Source organism: Microtus pennsylvanicus, chromosome X (assembly GCF_037038515.1).
Source record: "Microtus pennsylvanicus isolate mMicPen1 chromosome X, mMicPen1.hap1, whole genome shotgun sequence".
Taxonomy (NCBI): Eukaryota; Metazoa; Chordata; class Mammalia; order Rodentia; family Cricetidae; genus Microtus; species Microtus pennsylvanicus.
The window spans coordinates 138,390,577-138,417,210 of record NC_134601.1 but is presented as its reverse complement, the minus strand read 5'-3'; the positions used below and the strand labels follow the sequence as shown (position 1 = coordinate 138,417,210).

The following is a 26,634-nucleotide window of genomic DNA, read 5'->3' as shown; positions in this document are numbered from 1 at the left end:
TGGAATAAGTTAATTATTGTGGGTTTTTTCATAAGCATTCCTTGGGTGATTAAAACATAACAAGTAACGGAAGGCAGAAGGGATAGATGTAAAATGAAGGCAGAGGTGCCAGACTTATATGGAGGCCTAAATGAGAAGGTAATGATTTTTAGGAAGATCAGGACTTTTTTCTTTTTTCCATGTATAGGTGTATGCACATGTTCCAGTGTATGCACGTGCATGTATACATGTGAAAGGCAAAGGACATATGCAGATTCTAGCCTCAGAAACACCATCCACCTCCATTGAGGACAGGATCTCTCATTGACCAATGAGGCTAGACTGGCTGGCCACAAGGATCCTGACTCTGCCTTCCCAGCACAGGATTAAAAGCACTCCACCATACCCGGACTTTTTTTTTGGAGGAGGGGTTCTGGATATCAAACTCATGTCCTTATGTTTGCATCAAGCAATTTTAACCACCTGAGCCTTCTCCCCGGCCTTCTAGCAAAAGCAGTTTCTAAGTGTCTGTTAAACATTGTTTATTAGTGCCCCAAAAGGGTGCTCTTCTTACTTTTCAGAGCTGCTTTCTTACCAAGCAGCATGAGTATTTGTCTCAGTAACTACTAAAAAACAGTAGAAAATTCTAATCAAAATTTAGCCATTTCTAAATATCACAGATGCCCTTGGTTTCAATCCCAGCACCACAAGCAACAGCTAAACATTACCTTTCAGAAATGCACTGCACAGATACATTATAGCATCCTCCTTAGCACTCGCCACACAATTGGAGTCACCTCAGAGGTGGCAGCTGGGATGCAAACACGTAATTAGCAGGTTTAGGGGAGGGCAGAAATCTTAGTAATGGAATAAACTCTTGAGGGAAAGAGTTTGAACTTTTGGCTTCTTTAAATCAGCCAAATGTGAGTCATGTTTCAGAAGCAACCATTCTTTTCTGTGGGTTCTTGGACAGCCAAAGGTAAAGATGGAAATGGACCTGCAACTCTGTTACTGCCATGCCTGTGCTATCTTGTAGTGTTCACAGAAACTTGCTTTCCTGAGAAACAGGCATTTTTGAAAATGAAGCGTATGACAAGGTTCTAAAGGTAATGTGACCTATTGCATTGCCACACAGAAACACACGCACACATTACACCACAAAACAGCAGCTGGGAATGCAGAGAAATGAAGGTAATTAGTCATGTATCAGCGGCCAGAGTTCTCCACTGCTTCTTTCCAAGAATATGGTTTCTCGGCCATTTTATTACTCGCTACTTCTTTTGGATTTCTAGATAAAACTGTTTTGAGATCAAGGCTGTGTTCCATGTCACTTCCTGTCTTTTATTCAAGGAAAGCAGGGAGGGGCTTCAAGGGAAGATGAGGGAGAATTAGTTATGAGGTCTTCCTTCCTATACCTGTTAGTGTCTGTATTTAGTTTCTCACACTGAAAGCCCCAAATATTGAAGTAATATGTTTTACATAAACTGCTCTTAGAAAAATTGTTTATAGCCAGGCATGGTGGCACAGGTCTTTAATCCCAGCACTCAGGAGACAGAAGCAAGTGGATCTCTGTGACTTCGAGGCCAACTGGTTTTACATAGAAAGTTCCAGGTCAAACAATGGTATATAATGAGACACTGTCCTGGGAGTGAGGGTCAGAAAAGGAGAATTTGATAATAAATAACAATCCCTTAACTACATTTTTATAATTATGCATATACATACATAAAAGTTTTAGGATATTGTGGAGATGAATGCCATTATTTCTTCTACTTTCTATATGGTAGATACAGGCTCATAGAGGACAAACTTATTATCTATGGTAACCCAACTAATATAAGGTCTTAATTTGACCTCAAGTATTAAATGCTACTTTATCCTGACTCACATCAAATAGGATAGCACTCACAGAATCTGCATTGGTCTTATTTATTTATTTAAAAGACATTTCATACCATATATTTTTATCATATTTTCCCCTCCCCTAAATTCTTCCTATCCACCCAACTTTATGTTCTCCCTCTCTTTGTGTCTGTCTGTCTGTCTCTCTCTCTCTCTCTCTCTCTCTCTCTCTCTCTCTCTCTCTCTCTCTCAAAAAGTCAAAACCAAAACAATGGTGGGTATGTGTGCATATGTGAGAAATAACAAAACAAAAAGCACAGACGCACAACATGGAGTCTGCTTTGTGGTTATTGCTTTTGATAAGGTCGTCAACTAGGTATCTCCTTTGACCAAAACCAGTTCTTACTTATGTACCCATTGCCAACTTTCCATGTAATCTGAGGGTCGTGCTTTGAGATTCTGAATTTAATGCTACCCCTTTACCCAGTGGGTGTTAGCAATCATTGATGATTCCTGTTAAACTAGGGGTCTCTTCTGTTGGCACTTGCATTGTGGTAACTTTTGACATGTGGAAATAGGTTAGAGTTGAAATAATAATTTCAAGTCATCATTCCAAGCAAGTCTTTTTTTCTAAATCTTTTAAACAGCTCTATTCATGGCACTGTTTCTAATATTTTCTTCTTGCCTTTTCTTTCAGGGAAAAGCAACTTGAAATGTAATGCTTTCATAAAACTAAAGCATCGATGCTTGGAAATAATAAATGTTCTTCATTTCCGCATCTCCAGAAATAAATACCTAGTAGAAAACAATTGAAGAGAAAAACTGCATTAAATTTTAAACAGGGCAGCTCTCTAAGCTGCGTGCTTCTTTAAAGTTTGGCCGCCAGAGGGCAGTGTATCACCAGTGTCAAACCCTCCGCTAGCGCAAGCTGAACCTGCTTACATTGCAGTTATTTCCAGCTGGAAACTAAGCAAATAGAAAAATGTGGGGTTCGTCCTTTTAAGCCCTAACAAATCTTTAAATGTCATTATTCTAGTGGATTAAAACCACTTTAAATTTGATAAAATCAAAATAATTTTAAAACAATCCTTTCTGTCCTTATGATGAAAGCCATGAATAGGATTCATGAAAAGGATTCTTTGGTTTGCTTTTGTTTTTTCTTGCTCTAATGACTATCATAAGAGTTGCCTCTGTGAAATATTCAGACTCTAATTATCCTGGAGGCTAAAGTCTGACAGGGTGGTGTGATGGCACAAGCACCCAGGAGGCAGAGCTTGATGGATCTCTGTGAGTCCAGGCTGTCAGCTACAAATGAGACCTCCCTTCCCCAAAGGAAAGGAAAAGAAAATCTAACATTTATTATGGGACGGTTTTGTGGCCATCTTCTGGTATTTGACTTTTAAAATAAAATGATGGCAACTGATGGATATAGTTTGAAAAGTCAGATAATACTAAAATTCTTATAATGAAAATAATTAGTAAGTATATTTTAAAGTAGATTTTACTTTCTGAAGAAAGTATTAGAAGAGATGCCCTTTATCCTCAACTGGCCTCACTTCCTCCTCTAGCCTATCAGCTGGCCTGATCCTTCCTCACCATTCATTTCTCTGCATCAGGGGCACACATGTTGTTTTAGCCCTGAGAAAAAGTGATTTGCCACCAAATCTTCAGTTTTCCTGCCACTTCCCACCCTGCCTGGGGCTATCACATAACTACACTATTCCCTCCACCCACCTGACAGACTAAAGAACTGGCAAGTAAAATCACTCCAAGAACTCAGTTTTTCCTACAGAAATATACCCATTATCACCTTTTTAGAAATTGGTTTTGATACATTCTTTTCATTCTCATCTACCACATTCCTCTTAATATCTTTCAGATTTGATGTGCTCACTAGACTTTTATGTTTTTTCCTCTACGTAGAGTAAGCTAGCTCCTTCCTTAGGGATTAATAAGGTGTGTGTACCTTCGAGTCCACTGTTTCCTCGGCAACATTCCTCAGAGCGAAGAAGATTGTGCTTCATGAAGGACCTGCCATGTCCCAGGCAGGTCTTGGAGCTGTCGCACTGCTTTGGTTCTTCCTCATATTGAAAGCTACATTAAATGTGCCATGGATCTGGGCCATTTCCTTTGTAATTTTTATCCAGTATTAATAGCCTTCCCTTTCTTTTTCTTCCAGAACATTAATCTGGCTTTGCAGTAAAACTAGAAGAAAAGCCTATTCCTGCTAGCTTCTAGTAGTTTGTTCAACCCTGGGAGTGTGGGTAAATCGATGGAAAGACAATCATTCCAGAAGGGTGGAGGAGCTTCCACCGTACTAAGCTGTCCTTGTCACCGTCACTCAAGGTTTCACTGCTTTGAGGATTATAAATCTCAAATCATTGGACCAGGATACTCACATATGTTTTACTCAGTCTTTGCTCCCTAATTGCCACAGCTACTTGGAACCTTGTAATCGTTACCCACAAGAGCTGACCCCATGTGTCCTGTGTTTTTCAAGCCTCACTGGCCACAAAGGGGAACTGAATATGAGCATGCATGCAAACCTGTCAGTTCCCTTTGCAGCCAGCTGAATGTGTTTGTTTAAAGGATATAGAGGAAACGGTGTTTTTCTTCTGAGTACAGACTGAATTTCCCCATCCAGATGAGCATTTCTGCTTCTGGCAGATGGAGAGGGGGTGTGGAAAAGAAGAGGGCATGCAATTATGAGAAAAGAGGCTTAAAAGAGAAAGTAGAGACACAGAGACAAAACTGAACTGAGGAAGAGAAAGAGGTGCTCTCAGTACAGGAAAGGAAAACAGCAGAAGGGAGTGTCCCGCTGCTAAGAAAGTCTCCATTCATAGGGCACCAGAAAGGGCAGGAAGGAAACAGAGGAAGGAACTGGCGCAGAGGAACTGTCTGTAACACCTATGCCAACAGTATCAGCCAAAGGCCTAAAGAACTTTTGATCTAGAAATTTACTGTTGGGCAATGTTTGAAAATAGAGCACAGACTGGCCATGGTGATGTGTGCTTGTAGTCCCTGAACTTGGAAGACTCGGTCAGTAGAGTAGTGTGTTGGAGGCCAGTCTGGGCTACATGGAGAGACCCTGCCTCCAAAAGAATAAAACAAGTAACAGCAGGGGGATTAGGATTGCTACTCTCACTGGAGTTCCTGTCATTGAGGCAGAGTTTTAAAGAAGGTGCCTTGTCACCATTTTCCATTGCAGCGTGCTGACTAGTTCAGCCACCCAGATTCCACAGATATATACTAATGTGTCCTCTGGCACCTTTCCAGATGCCCTCACGTTCTTTGTCTGCTTGCTGAGTTTCAGAGTATGGTCTGGCTAGAATAACGCAGAATAGATCTGCTTTCCTATCCCAGTCACCGCTGTTAGGAATGTAAGCTACAATTCGGTTCCTTTTGTCGGTTTCTTCCAGAGTTGGCCCAGAGCAGCTTTCATTGTATACTTCTCTAGATCTCGTGTTTACCCTCAGCTCTTGGTCATTGCTCTTTGTGTATTTCTGCCTTTTCCCTAGCATTTGGCTATTTGGGTAACATACGTATTAGTTTCTGCTTCCTGGGTACACTTATTAACTCATTCAACCTTCTTAACAACTCTCTAAGTGAGGTACCACCATTACTCATGTTTTGTTTTTCTCTGGAGGAGGAAGAGCTTGTCCAAGGCAATTCGTGAATGGTGGAGCAAACATTTGAACTCAGGCACTCTTTAGCCTGTCTACTATGCAGCCTCTCTGTTCAATATTTACTGTAATGTTATTAAGCTCTAAGTTGGATTCCTCCTCCCCAAGATTCTCCCCATGGTCATATCAATGAGGTCATAGATCTGACTCCATATGCATTGGCCAACACTAATACCCTGGACTGTGGAAATAGGAAATAGGCACAACTGACTTTCCCCAGCACATCTTCCCCTTCATCTTCTTTCATTCCTTAGCGAAGTACTAATTCTTTTCTTTAATTAACGTGTGACATATTAATATATTTAATCAGAAGACCTGATCTAAGAGAGTATTTCTTAAATGTGTTCTTACATACGTGAGCATTTGGGTTTTGTAGTTTTAACACTCAGAAAACATTTCTATTTTTATGTCCTCAGGGTCCCCTCGTTTGACACCTCTGTACTATTTATAAGTAAACGACTTATATCAAAAATATGGTTTCACCTACAAAGTGTAGAACCCTTGAGACATGATATTAAAAGACTAGTGACTACCTAGATTTATTGATGAGTTGGCTTTTTCCTTGCTACAATTGCCTGACAGAAGAAGTAATTGACCTAAGTATAAGCACATGCATGTAGAAGTTATTTGTAACCATTTAAACAAGAAAAGATTAGTATTCAGAATATATAAAGAACTACTTCAACAATTTTTATTATCAATTAATCAGTTTATCCCAGCCCGATCACAGTTTCCCTTCCTCCTCTTTTCCCAGTTCTTCCCCACAATCTCACCTCCACTCTTTCTCCATTCTCTTCAGAAAAGGACAGGCCTCCTAGCCATGGCTTATCAAGTTGCAGTAAGGCTAGGCACCTCCTCTCCTATTAAGGCTGAAGTAGGCAACCCCGTAGGACGAAAGGGTCCTGAGAGCAGGTAACAGGTCAGAGACAGTCTCCCTCTGTGAGGAGTCCTGCAAGAAGACAGTTACACAACTGTAACATATGTGCAAGGAGCCTAGGTCAGTCCCATGCAAGTTCTCTGGTTGTTGGTTCAGTCTTGTGAGTCCCCATGAGCTCAAGTTAGTTGATTAGGTGGGTTTTCTTATGATGTCCTTGGCTCCTCTGACTCCCATAGTTCTTCCTCCCTATCTTCCACAGGATTTCCTAAGGTCTGCCTGATGTTTGTCTGTGGGTCTCAACATCTATTTCCATCAGTTGCTGGATGAAAGCTTCTCTGATAATAATTGAGCTAGGAAGTTAAGCAACTAGGGAGGAGGGGGAGGTACGACTATGAGCAGACCATTTACTCGAGAAAGCCTACATGTGGGAAGTGTTATGGAAGATGATGCTCCATTGCCCTAGTGATCAGGAAAGTGTGCACTGAAGCCACAAGGAGATACCATCTTATACCTATCTGATTGACAAACAGTAGGTGATGAAATCAAGTGTTAGCAAGGATGTGGGCATCTAGGAGCTCATTTCCTCCCACTTGTGAGATTTAGTGTACAAGTAGTAAAATTGCTTTGGAAAATTAATTATCAGAACTGGGACATGCTGAAGACCTGTATAGTCTTACAGCCAAGCGTTGCTGCTTGTAGATGTCAGCTCTAAGGAACCTCCATGCAAGGACCCTGGGTGAACAGAAAGCTCCTCTTCACTTCACCATGGCTCCTACTGACAGAAAAACTGGAAACCACCTAAGTGCCCATTGGTAGGGGAAATGTATCCTAAAACACTTCATCTGTGTTAAACTCATAGATAGTCATAACCATAGTGGGGGAAAGTTATAAAATGATAAAAAAGGGGGGGGGGCTAGAGAGATGGATCAGTAGTTAAGAACACTGGCTGCTCTTCCAGAGGACCCAGGTTCAATTGCCAGAGCCCACATGACAGCTCATACCTGTCTGTAACTCCAGTTCCAGAGAATCTGACACCCTCACGCAGACATACATGCAAGTAAAACACCAATGCACATAAAATAATAATAATAATAAAGAAACTATAGATTTTAAAATAATAAAATGGTAAAATAGTATTTATAACACATGTAAACTTTTAAAACAAAAAGTGTATCTTATGCATGTGTTATAAAAATATACATTGAAAAGATATATATTAACTTTAGAAAGACTTTGAGGGATGCTGTGAGGTAAGCTTTAATATATCTAACTTTGAATTTTGTGTATAGGCATTAGAGAATTATTATTATTATTATCACTACCTTCTATATTTAGACAAGGTCTCATTGCATCACCCCAGCTGGCCCTGAACTCACTGTAAAGCCTAAGCTGACCCTGAATTTGCAGTCTCTTGCCTCAATATGCTAAATGGCTGGGACTACAGGCATACACCAACATGCCCAGTGAGAATTTTAAGACCAAAACATTAGCATCTGTTAATTTTGAGTCATAAGTACTTAACTGTCTCTTGAAGTATGGATATCCCCCCTTTAAAATATGTTTCTGTTTTTTAAAAAATACTTAGTCAGGTATAACAATACATACCTGTAAAATTCTGACCTGACTAAACAGTAAGATTACAAGTTCAAGGCCAGCCTCTACTAAATATTGAAGCTGAATGCATAAAAGAGGGGTGACATGAGTCAAATATTCCCAAACTGACTCCAAAATGCTGTGTTCTAAGGATTTTCTTTATTAATGGGGAAAACTCACGGAACAGGAACGGGGGTCCAACCTCAAGGTGTAGAGCGTAGGAAGAAGAGAGAGAATTGGGCGGGCCAGCGGCTTTTTGGGAACCCAAAAGTCACGCCCCAACCTGGTCCAGCCTCCCAAAGGTCATTAGGTGAAGGAGATTCCCCATCATCTCCCACTTTTGTCTAAATAAGAGAATTCCAAACCCAATACAAAACTATATACAATAAGAACAGATATCAACTATAAAATTAGAATTACAGCCAGCATAAACAATTTTAAGCAAGGATTTTATGTAAAATGTTTTAATAATCATTCTATGCTAAAGAGTCTAAGTCTTGTGTTAGAAATGGTTTGGCTAGATCATAAGAGGAAGGTAACTATGACTATCTAATCTTCAACCCCATCGAAGGCCTGAAAAGGGAGATAATATTACTTGAGTAGGCAGGAAGTGCAATCAAGCAGTTTCCAAAATGTTCAGCAGTTGACAGAGACAACTGGCTACCTGGGCAATCACCCAAAGTCTCATTTGCAATGTTGAAGCAACCAACTTTGTCTAGGGCCTAGAGTAACTAACAGACCCTTTTTAGGGGCAGGAAAATTTTTTAAAACCATCTTACCCTGTCTTGGCAAGGTTTGGCAGTCTTTCTTCTTGTATCCTGCTTGCCCAGTCCAGACATCATGCACTTTGTCAGTGGTCAGGGCATGGGCAGTTCCTTGCCCAAAGGCCAGTTGTTCCAAGAAGAAAACAAGCTCCCGGTGGAATGTCTTTGGTGCTTAACATTCTCTCAGTAATAGATCGGTGCTGCCAGGAGCAATTGTGTCTCACATCAATAGAACCCTAAGTCATTTTAAAATGCCATGTTCTACAATTCTTTGAAGTGGTTGAAGATTACCTATCTATGCAGAATACAGTTTCTATGTATCTAAAGAACGTAATTAGTCTAACTATGAGAAGCATGAATGACTATTGGCCTATAATATTTAATATCTATATAACTTAATGACTAAGACTTTATATCAGAATATCAAACAGTCTTTAATGACCTCAAAGTGTAAACAGTGTATAAGTATCTTGATCAGAGGTAGAAATATATAATGCAATATGATGAATATATCCTAAAAGTATATCAACATACACAATGTCTTAAAGAGAGGTAGAGACATACATGCATACAATCTGACAAAATAACTTTGTATAGGTGTACAAATATTGTAAAAAGAAATAGGAGCATATTCAATATAACTAACTTGTATCAATATATAAGAATCTATACCAATGTAAATTGTAAATAATAGCTCACAAGTACTCACGCTATTAATATTATTATTATTAGTGTGAGTAAGTTCACAGGAATCTACCTATTATCCCATTCAATTTTCCCTCTTTTTTTTTGAAAGGAGATCTCTGGGCCTACATAATTTTGACCCCCCAATCCCTGCACACATGCAACACACAAATATATAAAGACTTGGCGATTACCATGGTACTTAGGTAGAGTGAAATGACAAGAAAAAACATTGTCTTAGCAAAGACAGTGTCTGGGGAATGAAAGCTGATGAGTTTGCATTCCCTCAGGTAAATATAGCTGCCACTTACACACCACAATACAGTGCTATGGTGCACGATGAAAGGCACAGGAACACAGTTTTATATGGAGTTCCATTCAGTTGCTTGTAAACATGAAGGAAATAAGAGACAAAGTGGGAATTTAGGACAAATCTCATATCTTGTTTCCGGATCTGTGCCTATTGTTCCCACCACCTAAGCAGCTCACCAAGTCTTCATCTGCAAACCCAGACAGAGCTCAGTGGCACTGCAGTGGCCACTCAGCCAGGCTATGACATGGACATTTCTCTATAGAGATTTCTTTTTTTTTCTATAGAGATTTCTATCATTATTAATTAATTAATCATCCACAGATGATCTAGTCATCTATGCTTTTTAATATTTAATCATCTCTTTATTTACAACTAACTTTGTATTCCACTTATAATTGCTTTAGCATGATACAAAGTAAGGCCATAAATTGGCTTTTTATTTTAAATTTGCACACACTATTTATTAAGCCATTTCTTCCTTCTAGAAGCTTTTTGTGTTGGGGGCTTTTATTCGCAGTGATCATCTCTCAGAAAGGGATGTGTGACAATCACCTTGGAAGCTTTTTAAAACATGACAGTCACCTTGGAAGCTTTTCAAAACCATGCACACCTTAGCTAACAAAGCTTTGGGTCTCCCTCAGATAAGTTCCTGCCCTATTCTGAGAACCATTCACACGTCATGAACTCCCCTCATATCATCAACGTTGCTTTCTGTGTCTCCTCCCTTGCTTTTCCTAGTGAGGAAAAGAACATATTCAGTATCAGCTAAGTAAGTTTCTGTTATCAGATTAGGTATCCCTTATCTGAAATGTTTAGGGCCATAAGTGTTTTAGAGCTTGGGGTTTTCTGATCTGGGAATATCTGCATAGACTTTACTAGTTGATCATCCCTACCCTACAATCCCAGTACCTGAAACTTGAAAACATTTCAGATTTTGGAGCATTTCAACTTTAAGAATTTTAAAATTACGTATGTTCAGTGTTTTTAGATACCTAAAAAATAATTGTGCAGCATCCGTATTGTCTGTTGAGGAAATTCTGTTTCATGTTTTATGAGTAATTTTTCAGTAGGCTTTGGTTGAAATTATTGTAATTTGATTAGTTCTATTTTTGTATGCACAGGTTTAATCTGTTTTTTAAGTTAAAAATCAAGGTTCGTGTATAATTGTCTTTTCCTAAGATTGTAGAAATAGATACCATCAAATAGCCTGGTTCTGTGCAGGACTTTCTCAAAACTAGCAGCAGTTGAGGTGTCACTCAAGGGCCAGGTAGTTCGTGTTGTCCTTATATGGCATTGCCCATGTGAGATATTATTTAGAAGCTTGTTCTGGTTGCAGATCTTTTGCAAGGTGAAGAAATGCATATACTTCTGAATTTCCTTTTTCTGTGTGTATTTAGAACTAACCCTTGTGTTGACAGATAAGACGGTATTTCCTACATACATACATACACCAATGCTCAGAAAGAAAAATAGATTATATATAATAAATAACCCTAAATTTAGCATATTTTTAAAAACTCTAGAACTATTCTCAAGATTCAGGTTATTTTAAGGAGTGTTTATAGATGAAATATCTATCAGTAAATAGCCCATTATGATATTGTAGGTGGATAGACTTTAATCAAATTTTACTTTATTGAAAATAACATAAGTTAATTCAGTAAACTTTTACAAATAGTTTAGAAAGATTGTGTCACTTAATATAAATAATGAGATAGTTTCCAGAACTCTGGGTATTTTATTTGAATGGTCCTTAGAGTAACAGGTAGTATAGTGTGTGTAGTATAATGTGTGTGCTGGCATGCATGTATGTGTGTATGACGGATATAGTTGTGCATGCATATGTGTTCTGGTATGTGCACTGCTCTGCAGAAGCCAGAAGAGGACATTAGATGTCTGCTTTATCTATCTTCAGGCCAGCTGGCCATCAAGCTCCCAGGATCTGCCTGCCTCTGCACCTATACCCCCCTAGGTACTCAGGTTACAGCTCTTACCCTCTGTCTTAATGTTGGTTATCATTGCTGTGATGACATACCATGACCAAAGCAACTTAGGGAGGAAAGGGTTTGTTTGGCTTATGCCCATATCACTGTTCATCATTAAAGGAAGTCAGGGCAGGAACTTAGAGGAGGGAGCCAAAATAGAGGCCATGGAGGGGTATCTGCCTATTGGCTTTTTCCTAATGGCTTACTCAGCCTGCTTTTTAATAGACCCCAGGACCACTTGCCCAAGAGTGGCACCACCCACAATGGGCTGGGTCCTCCCCCATCAATCACTATTTAAAAAAATGTTCTACAAGTTTGTCCACAGCCCCATTTTCTTAGACATTTTCTCAATTGAGGCTCCCTTCTCTCTGATGACTCTAACTTATATCAAGTTGACATAAACTAGCCAATATACCCATTGAGCCACATCTCCAACTCTTGATAGTGTTTAAACTGTGTTTGTTAATAGAACATTAGAAGGTATGGAATGCTTACTATTGATAGGATCCAATTTTTCATTATGTAAAATTATACAAACAAATAGTAAATTTCATTTAGATAGTATTTGATACCATTGTCAGGACAACAATTAAAATTGCGTTAACGCTTTTTCTAAGCCTCTAATTGTAGTGAAAACTTCAGTTTCTATCCTCAGATGTTACTTGTATTTTCAAATATACTTTTAATTAACCTGTTCTTTATTCAAGCTGTTAGTGCACTTTCTGAACTATCATGCTCACTAAAACTGAGTGCTAACTATATACAAGCAAATCTATTTAAAATAAAATTCAGCTCAATCAAAAATCCTCATGCTTTTTTCTCATTCAAGTAATTTTTATTTCTTGCGGTTTCTTAAAATGTTATCATTTCTCCTTTCCTCTAACCCTTCTCATATCTCTACTTCGCTCCCTTCTATTCATTTAATTATTTTTGTTACATATATGTATAAGTGTATAAATACAACATACTGTGTCTGTTTAGTGTTGTTTATATGTATATGAATTCAGGCTCAATCACTTGGTATTAGATAACCAATTAGAGGCACCTCCCTGAGGAAGACTAGTTAGCCACTCTTGGCAGTCATTAGCTGTCTGTACTTCATCTGGGGGTTTGGCCCCATGACATTTCCCTCATCCATGTTGTCAAGTCTACTGGTATTGTCATTATTCAAGTCTTGCTAAAGCAACCATATTGTTGAGCTTTCTTAGGTATAACATCTGTGTCCTATCTAGAAGATAATATTTTGCAGCAGATCCTGGTCCTGTGGTTCTTAAAATATTTCACTTCCCTCTTCCACAATGTTCCCTGAGCCTTAAGGTATGGGGATTGTACTTTAGATGTACTGGTTGGGGCTGGGTGGCCCATGATCAATTAATTGAGCTCTGCATTTTGACAAGATGATGCTTTTTGTAATGGTCTCTCTCTGCTGCAAAAAAAAAGCTTCTTATCTGTGGGTATAAGAGTTATTTAGAATCCCGCTGGATCTTACCTGGAAGCTTTCTCTATGAGGACTAGCTCTTAGAGTACTAGAAAGTACTTTACAAGCTGCCAAGAGAGGGATGTAACCAATATCTTACCCAGCTGATACCTATGAGCCACAATAATGACCGACATGGCAAGATACCTCTATGGGTGCAATAATAACACATATTTTGGTAGTAACTCTCTAATTTAACTTAAGGCCTGATCGACAGGAGGGAAATAATTTCTGGTACTGTAACCCTAGCCAATTCCCAAGGCTAGTGAGATCACATGTTTTAGAGGAGAGACTACAACTGCCACTTTACTTAAACCAGTGTAACTCCTAACTGCATTCTAATAAATGCTTTTTGACATTGATTTCCCAGCCAGTGGCCTAACTTGAGTCTTAAGAAGTATTCTAGGCTTACGATGTTGGCACACACCTTTAATACCAGCACTCAGGAGGCAGAGACAGGAGGATCTCTGTGAGTTCAGGGCCAGTTTTGTCTACAGAGCGAGTTCAGGACAGCCAGGGCTACATAGTAAATCTTTGTCTCAAGAAAGTAGCAGTGATAATACTAGTAGTCATTGTTGTCATCATCAAGGTGCCAAAATAGCTGTGTTGGGAATGTCTTAGACTGCAGAAGCATTCTGACTTTAAAAAAAAAATTCACATTCCGTGATATATGAATTCACATATCATAGATTCTTGGGCTTTGTCACGACAGCCTTGTACATTTTCAGACAATGGCATTTGGGTTCTGTGTATAGCAAAAAAAAAAATGTACACACACTAGCCAAATTTTTCAGTTTCCCTAAGGATACCTCCTCTCTAGATTGCAATATCCAATTATCCTTCTGCTCTATTCAGAATGACTGGGAAAAGGCTGATCATGCCCATTTTTAAAAGCAACTTTTCTTCCCCCATCTTATTTGACCATCTATCTTTATTTCCTTTGTTCATTCAACTACTTGGAAAATATTTATTGATTTCTAACTTGCCAAGCTACACTGACCTAGGAGTCAGTGTTAAGTCCCTTCTCCTTAGAGCTTACTATTTGTTCTTGAACATACATGAAGTTTTCAGTTTGCTCCTTCCAATTTTAACATGCAGATACACAAAGTATTTCACTCAGAAATTTTTCAAAGTGACACTTAGGCACCTAGGTTTAATACACTTTAAACTCTTACCATGTTTGTGTCAGACTCTTCACGTGTGACCATTAAGTTTAAATTGGTATGTATGTTGTACACTATCATGCGTGCTTTGAATTTTTATAGTGTGTACATAAAGAAAATGATAGTATTTTAGTATTTTACATAAGTGATTTACTCTTATGTGTGGTTTTCTTTCTCACTAAATACTATTTTTTCACTCGGTGCTATTTTTCTATGTGTGTGTCTGTTTTGCATGCATGTATGTCTTTGCACCACATTTGTACATTGTCCCAGGAGGCCAGGAGAGGGTGTTAGATCCCTGGAAACTGGAGTTCCAGGTGCTTGTGAGCTACCATGTGGGTACTGGGAATCAAGGCAAGGTCTTCTGGAAGAGGAGCCAGTATTCTTACATTTCTACAGCCCACTCAATACTAGTTTTGAAATGTTCCCATTTGATGCATGTGTGTGTACTTTATTGCATTGAAATGTTAAAGGTACTTCATGTGGTAAATAAACCACAGTTTACTTCTTCATGCTTTTCCTGATACATCCTTAATTGTTCCCAGGTATGACAACTGATTATCTTTGTACATATGTTTTATATATGTATTTGCATGCTTCTGTAAGAGCTGTACCTTGCAGTGGACTTGCTGGGCCATATCATCGCTTGAGCACCCTCTTCCGCTATCAGAATGTGAGGTGGATGAATCACCTATGAATCTGCTTTAAGTCAGTCCCTTTGGCAGGCTATCAAATTCTTAGCTTATATATTTAGTATTTAAATTCTTCCCATTTTTATAGAAGCACTGATAGTGATAGTGGGTAGTGTCACTTTTATTATAATTTTATTAATTCATTTGTTAGCAGAGTTTTAGGCATAAATGAATACAACAGCAAGTGATATACACTTTTGAAGTAACAAACATGTTTTCTGCTTTGTTTTTAAACATACTTAAAATTAGTATCAAGTGCCTAATTTTAGTAACTCTTTAGTGACTTGAAAAACAATGGTGCTTCATTCATTTTGTTGTTAAATCCATGAATTTCCCTTAACTTTATAACCATTGTTAAAGTGTTAGCTTAACAGTAAATTCTGAGAAGATTCTACATATATCTATAAGATCTAAGGATAAATGTAAGCTTTTGCCTTGAACTAGTTTATCATTAAGCAAGTAAAAGATCACTTCTAAAGATCAAGGTTCTGGACATGCTAGAGAGTTTTTCAACAATTTTACCAATCTCACGGATTGAAGAAGCTGTCTTATACCATTTCATTTTAGCACATTTGCCTCAGTTACCCTTAGTACTGTACTGCGTTTTGGCTGCCGCAGATAGATCGTGCAGGGAATATCCTGGCTTAAATTCGGAAGTGCTTTCACTTCTGCTTGCTTCACTTTGAAATCGTCTAAAAAGAAGTTGGCACATGATTTTGCGAATATTGCTGGACATCAGGAAATACATGACTGGGTCTAAGCAGCTGTTGAAAGATGAAAGCACCAGCATGATCTCATTGGTTTTGTGAACGATTTCCTTCCAGTAGCAAGAAGACACATGGAGCTGTGAAGAAATGTAGACAAATCGAAAGGCGTGATAAGGCACAAAGCATATGGTAAAAATGAGCAGTACAATGAAGGAGTTCCGGGCCGTTGTAGCATATTTGCCAGAATTCGGAAATTTTGACCTCCTTTTAGAAATTCTCAGTAGATTCTTGCCAATCTTAATATATGAGAGGATTATCAGTAGGAAAATAAGCCAGAACATTACCACAAGAACATAGTTAAAAATTGCTTCTCCCTTTGCATTGTGTCTGTCTCTGTAATGGAAACACATTGTGGAATTGTGCCCTCCCTTCTTCAGCGTCAAAATGATCATAGTTAAAAATCCGGCAAGAGCAACTGTCCATACTATACAGCAAACATAAATACTTTGCTTGGTGGTTATTGCCCTTCTTTGTTGTATAGACCGATTAATTTTTACATAGCGATCCAAACTGATAAACCCAAGCAAAATAATGCTAATGTACATGTTCATGTAAAATAGTGTCCCCACAACTTTGCAAAGGATCACACCTAGTGTCCACTTATTTTGGTTGATGTGGTACAGTATGCGGAAAGGGAGGCAGAAGATGAGTAGAAGGTCGGCAATGGCCACGTTAAGTAGATAAATTTGAATGGAATTTCTTTTGCGGTGGATGCCCAGAAATACATAGAGGGCAATGATGTTCCCAACCAGTCCCACGATGAAAATGACAGAGTAGAACGTTGTTAACACCGTAGATAGTAATTTTTCATCCATCGGACAGCTAGTAACATTTGGCACTCTTGAGAAATTTTGTGAGGCTTGGTCGCTGTAATTAGCTATAAAGTACATTCCATAGGAGGAGCAAGGCCAACTGTCAGTAGTCGTCATTGTTACAACGTGACTTCTCAGTGTCTTCTGTGGCTATCAAACCAGAGTACTAAGTGGCATGCTCTTTGTGTGTACTTCTTTATTTCTTCAGTTTCCTATAACAGAATGTCAAACATTGAGTCATTTGCTGTGATAATAGCCTCTACTGTAACACAAAGCATAAATAAGGGTTCCATTTCAGACCTTCTTTGGGACCATTGGCTATCTACATAATGTGTGTAGTAGCATTATTGTATCACAAAACAGCAGTAAATACGGTAGGATCTCTCTAACCTTTTCTGTTGCTACAGCACACAGAGAATTCATTTCATTTATTATATTAAAATAAAGAATTGAACCATATGAGCATCATTTCTTAGCCATATTGTTATGGGAATATAGACAGTAAAAAACAGCAGCTCATATTTTTCAAGGATGAATATCAATATCCCCTAAAGGTGTTTATTGCCGTGGGTGAGCTGGATCCCCTGCTGTCCCTGCCCAGCTTCAGAAATGCTTCCTGGCCTGCCCCTTCCCTCATAATTGGCATCCATTCATTTTGACATTCATTGCCATATGATGTATATTGAATATGCTGTAGTGATCTCTCTTTCCACAGTGAGAATAGAAAAAAAAGGACACAAAATTTCTTCCTTCACCTAAGACCAAGATAAGAGTATTAAAAATTACTTATCTATAGAAATGTGCAGTTACCAAAACAGACCAAGTCTGATACCTGCCTCCTTTCATAGACTGTTATAGTCTTTCACAGGACAATACAGTGGTCATATAAAACCAGATCAGATAGCATCAAGTAAACCACTCCCATTCTTGAAGCGTAGAGCAGTAATATAGATGGGAAGGAGTTCGTGGAATCCAAGATTATGAAAGGTTAACTAAAGTTTAATTATGCCTTGAATTATATCCTTTGAGATTGTCACCAGAACTTTCTAGGTATGTCAGTTCTACTTTGTCCCAGCGCTGCTTGCTATTGGACAATTCTCAGGCATGTAACTATTGGGAGCAATTATATATGTAAGGAAAAATCAAGCAGGTCTCCTCACATTCTTTTCTTATAGTAACTTCCCTGTTATTTTGTAAAATCCCTTTCATGGGCATAACATAAAGACTTTGGGGACAGATGAGATGGCTCAGTAGGGTAAAGGCATGTTCTGCCAAGCCTATTTACCTGAACCTGACCTATGGTACCTACATGGTAGAAGGAGAAAACTGATTCCACAACTGATTCTCTGACATCTAGATGTATGCAGTGGCACATTCATGTCACACATACATAAATACGTAATGCATGCATACACACAAATGAATAGATGTAGTGAAATTTTTGAAAAGCAGGGCTTTCAAACTCATATCTAACTTCATAATCAATGGCAAATGATCTTTTCTAAGCTTCTTTGCTCATTTGTAAAAATACAAAGCTTTTATGTGAAACTCTTAACCCTGCTACATAATCACTGTTGAAAATCGTTTGCTTTGAGCCTGGCTCGCCTACCTCAGTGATAGAACACTTGTCTAGTATGTGTGCATCCCTGGTCCAGTTCCCAGCACTGAAAAACAAGCGATCTTTAAAAAACTAGGTACCTTGCCAGATGATGATGGCGCACGCCTTTAATCCCAGCACTCAGGAAGCAGAGGCAGTCATAACTCTGTGAGTTTGAGACCAGCCTGGTCTACAAAGCTAGTTCCAGGACAACCATGGGCTACACAGACAAACCCTGTCTCAAAAAAAAAAATCAAAACAAAAAAACTAGGGACCTACTATGATCAGTCTAAACATCTCACATTCATGTAAAAGTACTGCTTGTATATTAAGACCAGTATTAGCATCTTGGATATTAACAATATTGAGACAGAGACTCTGCTCTCAGTAAGCATATTTGTAGGGGTGCATGTTCAAACCCTAAGTGCAGTAATAAAGAGTAGTTTGGTGGGTTTGTTTTGTTTTGTTGGTTTTTGTTGTGGTGGGTTTGTTTTGTTTTTTGAGACAAGATTTCTCTTTGTAACCCTGGCTGTCCTGGAACTCACTCTGTAGACCATGCTGGCCTTGAACTCAAAGATCTGCCTTCCTCTGCCTCTGCCTCTGCCTCCTGAGTGTTGGAATAAAACATATGTAGAACCACTGCCCGGCTAGAAAGAATAGATCTTAATTATGATAATTAATCTCTCCTTGTTGTCATTGTCTTATGATATTATGTATTAAACCTAGAACTTTTTACAAGTAGGCAAATATTCTACCACTGAGCCACATCACACCACAATCATTTTCTTCAGTTTTGCTTCTTTTTTAAATTAAGCATTTTAGTTAGTAAGTATACAAAATGTATTTCACTAAATATAACATTTTATATGCCATGTACTTTGCTCATATTCACCCCCACCGCTTTCCCTTCCCTTCCTTCCTTTCCCCCTGCTTCCCTCCCTTAATAGTACCCCTCTGCTTTAATGTCATATGGATTGATAATTGAATAGACAGACAGATATTTAACTCTGTAATCTACATGAAAGATAATATACAGTCCTGTTTTTCTTCACCTCATTATTCCTTGTTCCCCCTCCCTTAGACCCATTCTTCTCCCATATTATCCTCCTCCTGATTTTATGTCTTCTACATACTATATTTTTAAATCTAGATTCTTTATATTAGAATAAACATGCAACATTTGTCTTTGCATAATAAATTTCTTGATTTGATGTTATATATAGAGAGAAAAATATTTGGAAGAATGTAGCCTCTCTTAAAACTGTATTTGGTTAAGTACAGGCTTTTAATAGAAATTGGCATTCAGCTTTAAATTTTGACAGAGCAAAGGAGTTGGTTCCAAGGAAGAGGAAGTGGCTGGTGAGGAGGAAGTTCTGTTAAGCCATCTTGAGAACTGTCTCCACAATTTAGGACCATGGAGGGAGAACAAAGAAAAAAAGGAGTGGGAGGAAGGAGTGAAGGAAGAACTGGGGCTTGGCGGCTGTGCCTCAGATGCACAAGACAGATTTCACAATGTTTGTAGAAACATACAGGCCTGATCTGACATCTCAGAATGAAGGGACAATCTAGGAAGGGTAGCGGGCTTCTGATAGTGCAGTATGCCTTGCCAGTTAGAGAGCTGTTGTGTTGTGTGGTTATACAGGAAACTCTCAGAGGCTCAGGTGGAAACATCCTATCTGTACGCAAAAGGATGCTGAGACTCGGCTGGTATGACTGACAGCTCAGGAAGCTGAAGTGACTTGGAATAGCCATCATAAGTAGTTTTTCTTTCTGATGTATTTTGAGCCCCATTAGGATTAAGAACCAAGTCCGTTTTGTTTGCCTCTGTGTCCAGGTGCTTAGCACAATAAATATTCCTGAATGAAAGGAGGAATTTGGGAGAAGTAGATATAAAGTGTTCAAAGTACAAGTACTGAAGCTTGAACTGCATTCATGGAAACACAATTCCCTGTGCTATATCAGCAATATAATACAGCCTCCCCCAAAACTAACCCCATCTTTGAAACTCATACTTCTATAGGGTTTTACGTAAAAATTATTTACATATTTTTATTACATGGATTCTGTCCCAGGCTGAAAGTCTGTCCTGTAATAACCATTTTTAAATCAGCCTCAGTGGTATACTTAAGAAATAGAGAGAAGTGGGATTCAAATTATGTCATAGAGATAAGTTGATGGAAATAGGCACATTAACCTATAGATCAGAATGTTTTGCAAGGCAGTGGAGAAGAGGATCTTTTCTTATTCATGTCTGCAGAGAGCAAAGCAAGGACCAGCAATAGAAAGTTCAGAGGCAGATACTGCCTCCTTATGAGTAAATGCTTTTGTAGAATGAAGCAGTCTAGCCTGGAAGGTACTACCAATCTTAGCACTAGGAATTCAAAGCTTCAAGACTCTAAGGAGGGATTCTTAGTGGTACTGAAATATGTTGATGAACATCCCTGTGAAGGCTTTTTAAAGATACCCATGTCTTCTTCCTGGATACCCTGTATAGTTTATCTGAAATGGGCTTTGTACACTGGTTTCTTTTAAAAGTTCCTGGGAGGTATCCAAAGTGTAGAGTCAAAAATGATTGAGCTAAATGGTCAAATGATTAACTAATCATTATTTATCACTTGCCATGATCCAGATACTGTTTGAACGCATGATAAAATGTCTTTTATATAGTCTTTCTGATAGTACATGAGGTTAAAAAAAAAAGGAGTCATAGGTAGGCTCTTTACCCATGACCTCAAAGCTTTTAAGTGGAAATGCCCAAAGGACTCAGCTCTGACTCTGAAAACCCCTGAACCTCCTCAGGAAACTTCACTCCTATCATAGCTGATCACCATTTCCTTATTAATGCTGAATTCTATACGTTGGTAGTAGTTTGACATGATCAAACTTTGCCACCATCTACTTTGGTTGTTTTAGGAAGAGATTGTACCACCTTGCTGTGCTCCTTTGGAAGAGTTACTAATCTTTCCATTTGTTTGGTCTATAACAGTATGCAAATAAATCCAGGCTTCACAGAATAAAATCATTGATCTGAATTTTCAGATTTATTTCTAGGCCAAAGAACAATAATCAAGTTGTTTCTAGGAAGAGAGTAGCACAATGAACACATCCCTGAAATCGTCTCCTCAGCTCTAATATGCAAATATAATTAATTAATTAGTTAGTTAGTTGGTTAACTATTTAGTAATGGTTGGACAAAAACACTAATAAGTCTTTTGAACTGTGTTAGTGTCAAGTTGAAGAAGAATAAAGCAAAAGCAATGTGTTCAATAGCCACAGGAACATGTTATACCATACCAGATAGCAGGTAGCCCAGCAGTCAGTGATTATCAACCATTTCAAAAATTATATCCTGTCTCAAACTTGGTAACTAACTTCTGTTGCCTTTAAAGTTGAGAACTGGGCTTAATGGCTCATGCATGTCTGTAATCACAGCTCCTTGGGAGTATGAGGCAGGAGAATCACAAGTTCACAGTAATGCTCAAGGCATGAGCCACCACACCCAGAATTAGTTATAATTAATTAAGAATTAAAAATGTTTATTTATATTTCAAAGACTCCTTGTTTGATGTATTAAGAATTTGCCAGAGAAGACAAGAAAAAAAAATGAATGTGCTCTGTTCACATAGTGGACCTGACTTGTAACTCAATCAGTAGTCATTCATTTTTTCTGTTTGCAACCCTGTGTGAGCACTCGTACCCCCCACTACCTCCATGCCATCTCTCCCAGTTTTTCTTCGGTGGCTGCAACCAAGAAAATAGCTTTTAAAACATAATTTGGGCATTGTTTCTAACAATATCACATGTTGAAATACATACCTATCCGCTAATGGACTGATACAAATGACTGAATCTATTCAGGCCATGCTTCAGAAGTTGCAGTAGTTGCTGCATACAGAACAACAGTTGAAAGCATGTTATTTGGGAAATAATGATGTTAGTAACATATTTCATTTTGTTATAAACTTAACTGTCCACTTTTAATTTTAGTTGTTTGAATTAATTCTTTTTTAAAGTACATTGTGCTTTCTTTTTCTTTTCTTGAGTATTCCCTTTATTGAGTTCCCAAAACACAAAACTTAAATTTTAATTGGTCTGATAAGTTCCATAAAATAGTAATAATATAAAAAGTATTTAAGATGGGAAGACAATATAGCTTAGTGAAGTAAAGAGATTAGGTAGACAGTGCATAGTGCATTACAATTAAGATTACAATGTCTGAAAATGACTTACAGTTGATTCAAGTAGAGCTGCAAATCATTATGACACTATACAATGTCATATAAATTATGCAACTGCATTGTTATTAAATATCCTATCTAAAAAGACAGAACCTCGTTTGAAAACCAAGCAGAGGTGTTATCCAAGCAGTTTAATGTTGGAAAGTTTTGCAAATATCAAAATAACATTATCAGCATACATTGAGCTTCACTTTGAATGTTCAGATAATCAATATTTAACTGAAACAAAGGCTTATGTATGCAGTTTAAAAATATCAGAGAATACTTACAGTTGAGGCTTTCCTGGAGTAAACAGAGTAAACCCAAAGCTCCCTAGACAGGTTGTGACAGCTGGGCTCTTCCATCCGGTGATGGTGCAATTGGCTAGAGTTCTCTTCTTTTTTATATTCGCATGTGGTGCAGTTGTTTTTCCGCTTTTCTTTCTTTTTTCAGTGTAACAGCCCTCGGGCTTCTTTTGAATCTATGAAAAGACCCCACTCTAAGCAACAGCTTCAAGCTGAACTTTAGGAAATTACATCTTCTGTATACGTCCCTTCTAGCTTAAACTAGGGAGTGCTTCAGCCATCCTATAAAATGCCGACAAGCCATAAAATACAAGCAGATCCCCTTTCCAAAGAAATGATGAGGGATTTGCTATATGGATTTTAGAATACAACCCCTGAACTTCTGTTTCTTATGGATTCATTTTAGAAGTTGCATGTCATGAAATGGTCTTTCTGCCCTGAATTATACTAACATTGGTGAGAGATTTTTTTTTTTTACTCTTCAGTTTTGCTGAAGTTTTATTTGGTCTCTACATTATTTTAGTATACTTTTGTATCTTCTTTTAAGACCCTGGATTTATTTCCTAAAAAAAACTCAAAAACTGAGGACTAGGTGTGATTTGTAGTGCTATTCTCTCTTCATGACAGCAATAAACTTACCTAAGTAAACTGGAGCGGTCTCTCCTATTTCAAGGAAAATATGACAAGGCTCTGCAGCTTCCATTCTGGTCCCAGTCTACTATTTAACCACCACCAATTCATTTGTGTAACTGCTGCCCTGCACTTGAGTGTCATTTCCCCTTTTGGTTGTTGTTAAAGCATAATTGTCAGTCTGCAGCTTTGTTTAAATATTATTTAACTCATTGGGATTCGTCTAACATTTTAAGTATTTCTAGACATATTCTTCTGAATATCATAATCTCAAGAGATTGTTAAGAATCTAATACACAAGACAGTAATTTTACATTGCTAGTTTAAAAATATTTTATAACTCTTACTTCCCCTTGTGAATCTCTGAGAAAGCAGATGCTCACTGCTTTTGTCTGGCAGTATTTTTTTTTTCTTGCTGTGGTAAGCGAGACATACCACTGAATTTACCACGTAACCAGTTTTGAGTTTATCATTCAGTGGAGCTAAGTGTACTTATATCATCATGCAACAGATCACTGTAACATTTTCATGTTGCAAAATTAAAACTCTAAACCACTATACACTCATTTTCTCTACCCCTAGTCTCAACATTAGCAACCTTGATTCTGGGATGTTGAGTAGAATCATACGTAAACCTTTTGTGACTGGTTTATTTTAGTTAGCCTATTATCCTTGAGGTTCATCTGTGCTGTAGCATGTAACATAATACTTACGGCTGTATATTCCATTTTTAGCTATATTTTATTTTCTTTATTCATTTATCTTTCAGTGGGCATTAGGTTGTCTCCACTTATTGGCAATTCTGAATACTGCTGCAACAAATGTATATATGCAAATATCTCTTCAAAATTCCTGGCAGAATTTTTCATGACTAAATGAGTCATAAAGTGCTTTTTATCTCCTAAAATATAATATAAATACTATTTATGTATTGTACTATTTTCCACGCCTAAGCCTTCCCATTTCAAAATAGTGCTCTTAAACTTTCGTGTTCTCATACTGTAGCCACATTTTCTTCCCAATGTGAATCATCAGGGTTGTCATCAGATTTGACTGTTATCTTCTAGTTCTTTCTATGAGCCTGTCCTGTTCATTCTGAACTTTTTGTCACCATGCCCTCTTTATGTGAAACCCAACCCTAGTGAAGTTGAGCTCACTACCTCCTACAGTGAAGATGAAGACTGCTGGGTACAAGGACACAATCCTACACAGTGGCCTGGCTTCAGATTAGCTGTGAGAAACCTTAAGTGGCCCCCTGGGCTGCCAGCAGTCCTTAATGTGAATCCTAATGTCCTTAATCCAGGAATTCTCAAATTCACTCCCAGACCAGTGACATCAACAGTTCAGAGGCTTGTAACAGATGTACACTCTAAACCTCATCCAGACCCAAGTGCCAGGAAATCAGGGATGAAGTCCAACAACCTGTGTGATGCTGGTGCTAAAATTGGAGAGCCACTGCCCTAGTTCATCCTCCTTCAAAAATAGTGTTTCACACCTCCAACCTTCTCAAAGTGCCAGCAACCCTGTTTCCTTCCCCCACCCTCACCTGGTAGTTGCTTTTCATTGCCCAGAGAAAATAGAAGCAGCTCAAAAGGAACCTCCTCTATATATACAGGGTGCATTACAGGAAATGTATGTATTTTAATATGTATTTTATTCCTTATTTTTGTACTCTTCCAACGAGGAGGGAGATATTGAGGAGTAGTAAAAGAAGATAAAAAAACTAGACCTCTCTGGGTGTTATTTGTTTTGCAGTTATGAGTTTGGAAGTACAGGCATATTTGTGTAATTAAAACACCAGACTGTACAAATCTAATTAAACTAAATGAGCCTCGTTACATGACCAAATGAAAGTATAACCACATGGAGAAGTTATTGTAGGTGCATTTAAAATAGGATGGGTGGTTCAGCACATAATTTTAGACTTAACAAAAAAAAGCTTTATTTGTGCAGTACAGTAATCAAAATCAGGAAGTTTACATTAAAAGAATACCATTATGTATTTGACAGTCCTTCTTATAAATTTCATCAGTTGCCCTAATAGTAGTATTCTTTAGAGCAAAAATAAGAACAAAATCACATTTATTTGTGATATTTCTTTAGTTTCACTGAACCCTTGAATCCAGAGCCATTTTTGAAGAACATAAACCTGCTAATTTCTAGAATGTCTCTTGGGCTTTTCTCCATGGTTAGATTTAATTGCACTCTTTGCCAAGAATACCATAAAAGTGTCACTGGCTTCTCAATGCGTCATATCAGAGACCATGCATTATTGTCTAGTCCCAGTATTAGCAATGTTCTCTGTGCTAGTTTTCTTTTAATATAACTATTCCCCTTTTGTAATTAGTAAGTATGCTGTAGGGAGGTACTTTGAGAATATATAAATATCCTGTCACTCTTCAAACTTTGCCCAACTAGTTAGCATCCTTGGAGTTTCTAACCTGGATAAATTATGTTCATGAAAATCACAAATGGGGATTTTCTGATTCCAACATTATATTTTATTTACTTACTTACTTAAGAAAAGGCATTTCTGCCCGGCGTAGTGGTGCATGCTTTTAGTCCCAGGACTAGGGAGGCAGAAACAGGCGGATCTCTGAGTTCCATGCCATTGTAAAGTATCTCCTCTCCTTCCCATGTATTTGTTTCCTGATTTATTTGTATCAATACAGACTTACAGCTTCTTACTTTGTTCAGTAGTGACTGAACTTATCTAATATAATTTAATGATAAAAAGAATCACAAAGAAATCATACATAGTTATTAATCTTGCTGCTACTGCTATATAGGTATTATTATTTTAAAATCTGTATGTGTAGACCAGTGGTTCTCAACCTTCCTAATGCTGAAACACTTTAATACAGTTCCTCATTGTGGTGGCCCCAACAATAAAATTAGCTGTTGCTACTTCGTAACTGTAACTTTGCTACTGTTATGAATTGTGATGTAAATATCTGACGTGCAGGATACCTGATAGACTATCCCCCCATAGGAGTCATGAGCCACAGGTTGAGAATCTCTGGTACAGACAGAGCAAGTGAATAATTGTGTCACTGTCATTACGCTCCAAAATTACTTGCTAAATCAAAGAAGTCAAAACCTTACAGTCGAAAAAGAGTGAATTTGTAATTCTTCCCCTTTTATAAAGTACACATTTTAAACTTCATCTACTAGAAACAATAATAACTGTATACTTAGGAGCCTCATGTAAATTTAAAATACCTTTTCCCACTAAAAGGAAATGGGGCTCCTTA

The 26,634-nt window shown here is 38.0% G+C and overlaps 2 protein-coding genes across 26 annotated transcripts in view; one reads left to right on the top strand and one right to left on the bottom strand.

Moving 5' to 3' along the window:
* The window catches only part of Cask (calcium/calmodulin dependent serine protein kinase), a 337,725-nt gene that overhangs the window by 195,411 nt on the left and 115,680 nt on the right, over positions 1 to 26,634 (top strand). The window lies entirely within an intron of this gene.
* Gpr34 (G protein-coupled receptor 34) overlaps positions 15,168 to 26,634 on the bottom strand; it is a 42,855-nt gene continuing 31,388 nt past the window's right edge. The window contains exons 1-4 of one of the 4 annotated variants that reach the window (XM_075958475.1): positions 23,390 to 23,504; positions 22,736 to 22,926; positions 22,045 to 22,113; positions 15,168 to 16,843 (exon numbers count right to left, since the gene is read on the bottom strand). In XM_075958475.1, coding sequence (XP_075814590.1) covers positions 15,630 to 16,748 — 1,119 coding nt within the window. In that variant the 5' untranslated portion in view covers positions 16,749 to 16,843; positions 22,045 to 22,113; positions 22,736 to 22,926; positions 23,390 to 23,504 and the 3' untranslated portion in view covers positions 15,168 to 15,629. Of the gene's footprint in view, positions 16,844 to 22,044; positions 22,114 to 22,735; positions 22,927 to 23,389; positions 23,505 to 26,634 lie in introns of those variants that run through there. The other 3 variants (XR_012909082.1, XM_075958476.1, XM_075958477.1) reach the window with 3 other exon arrangements.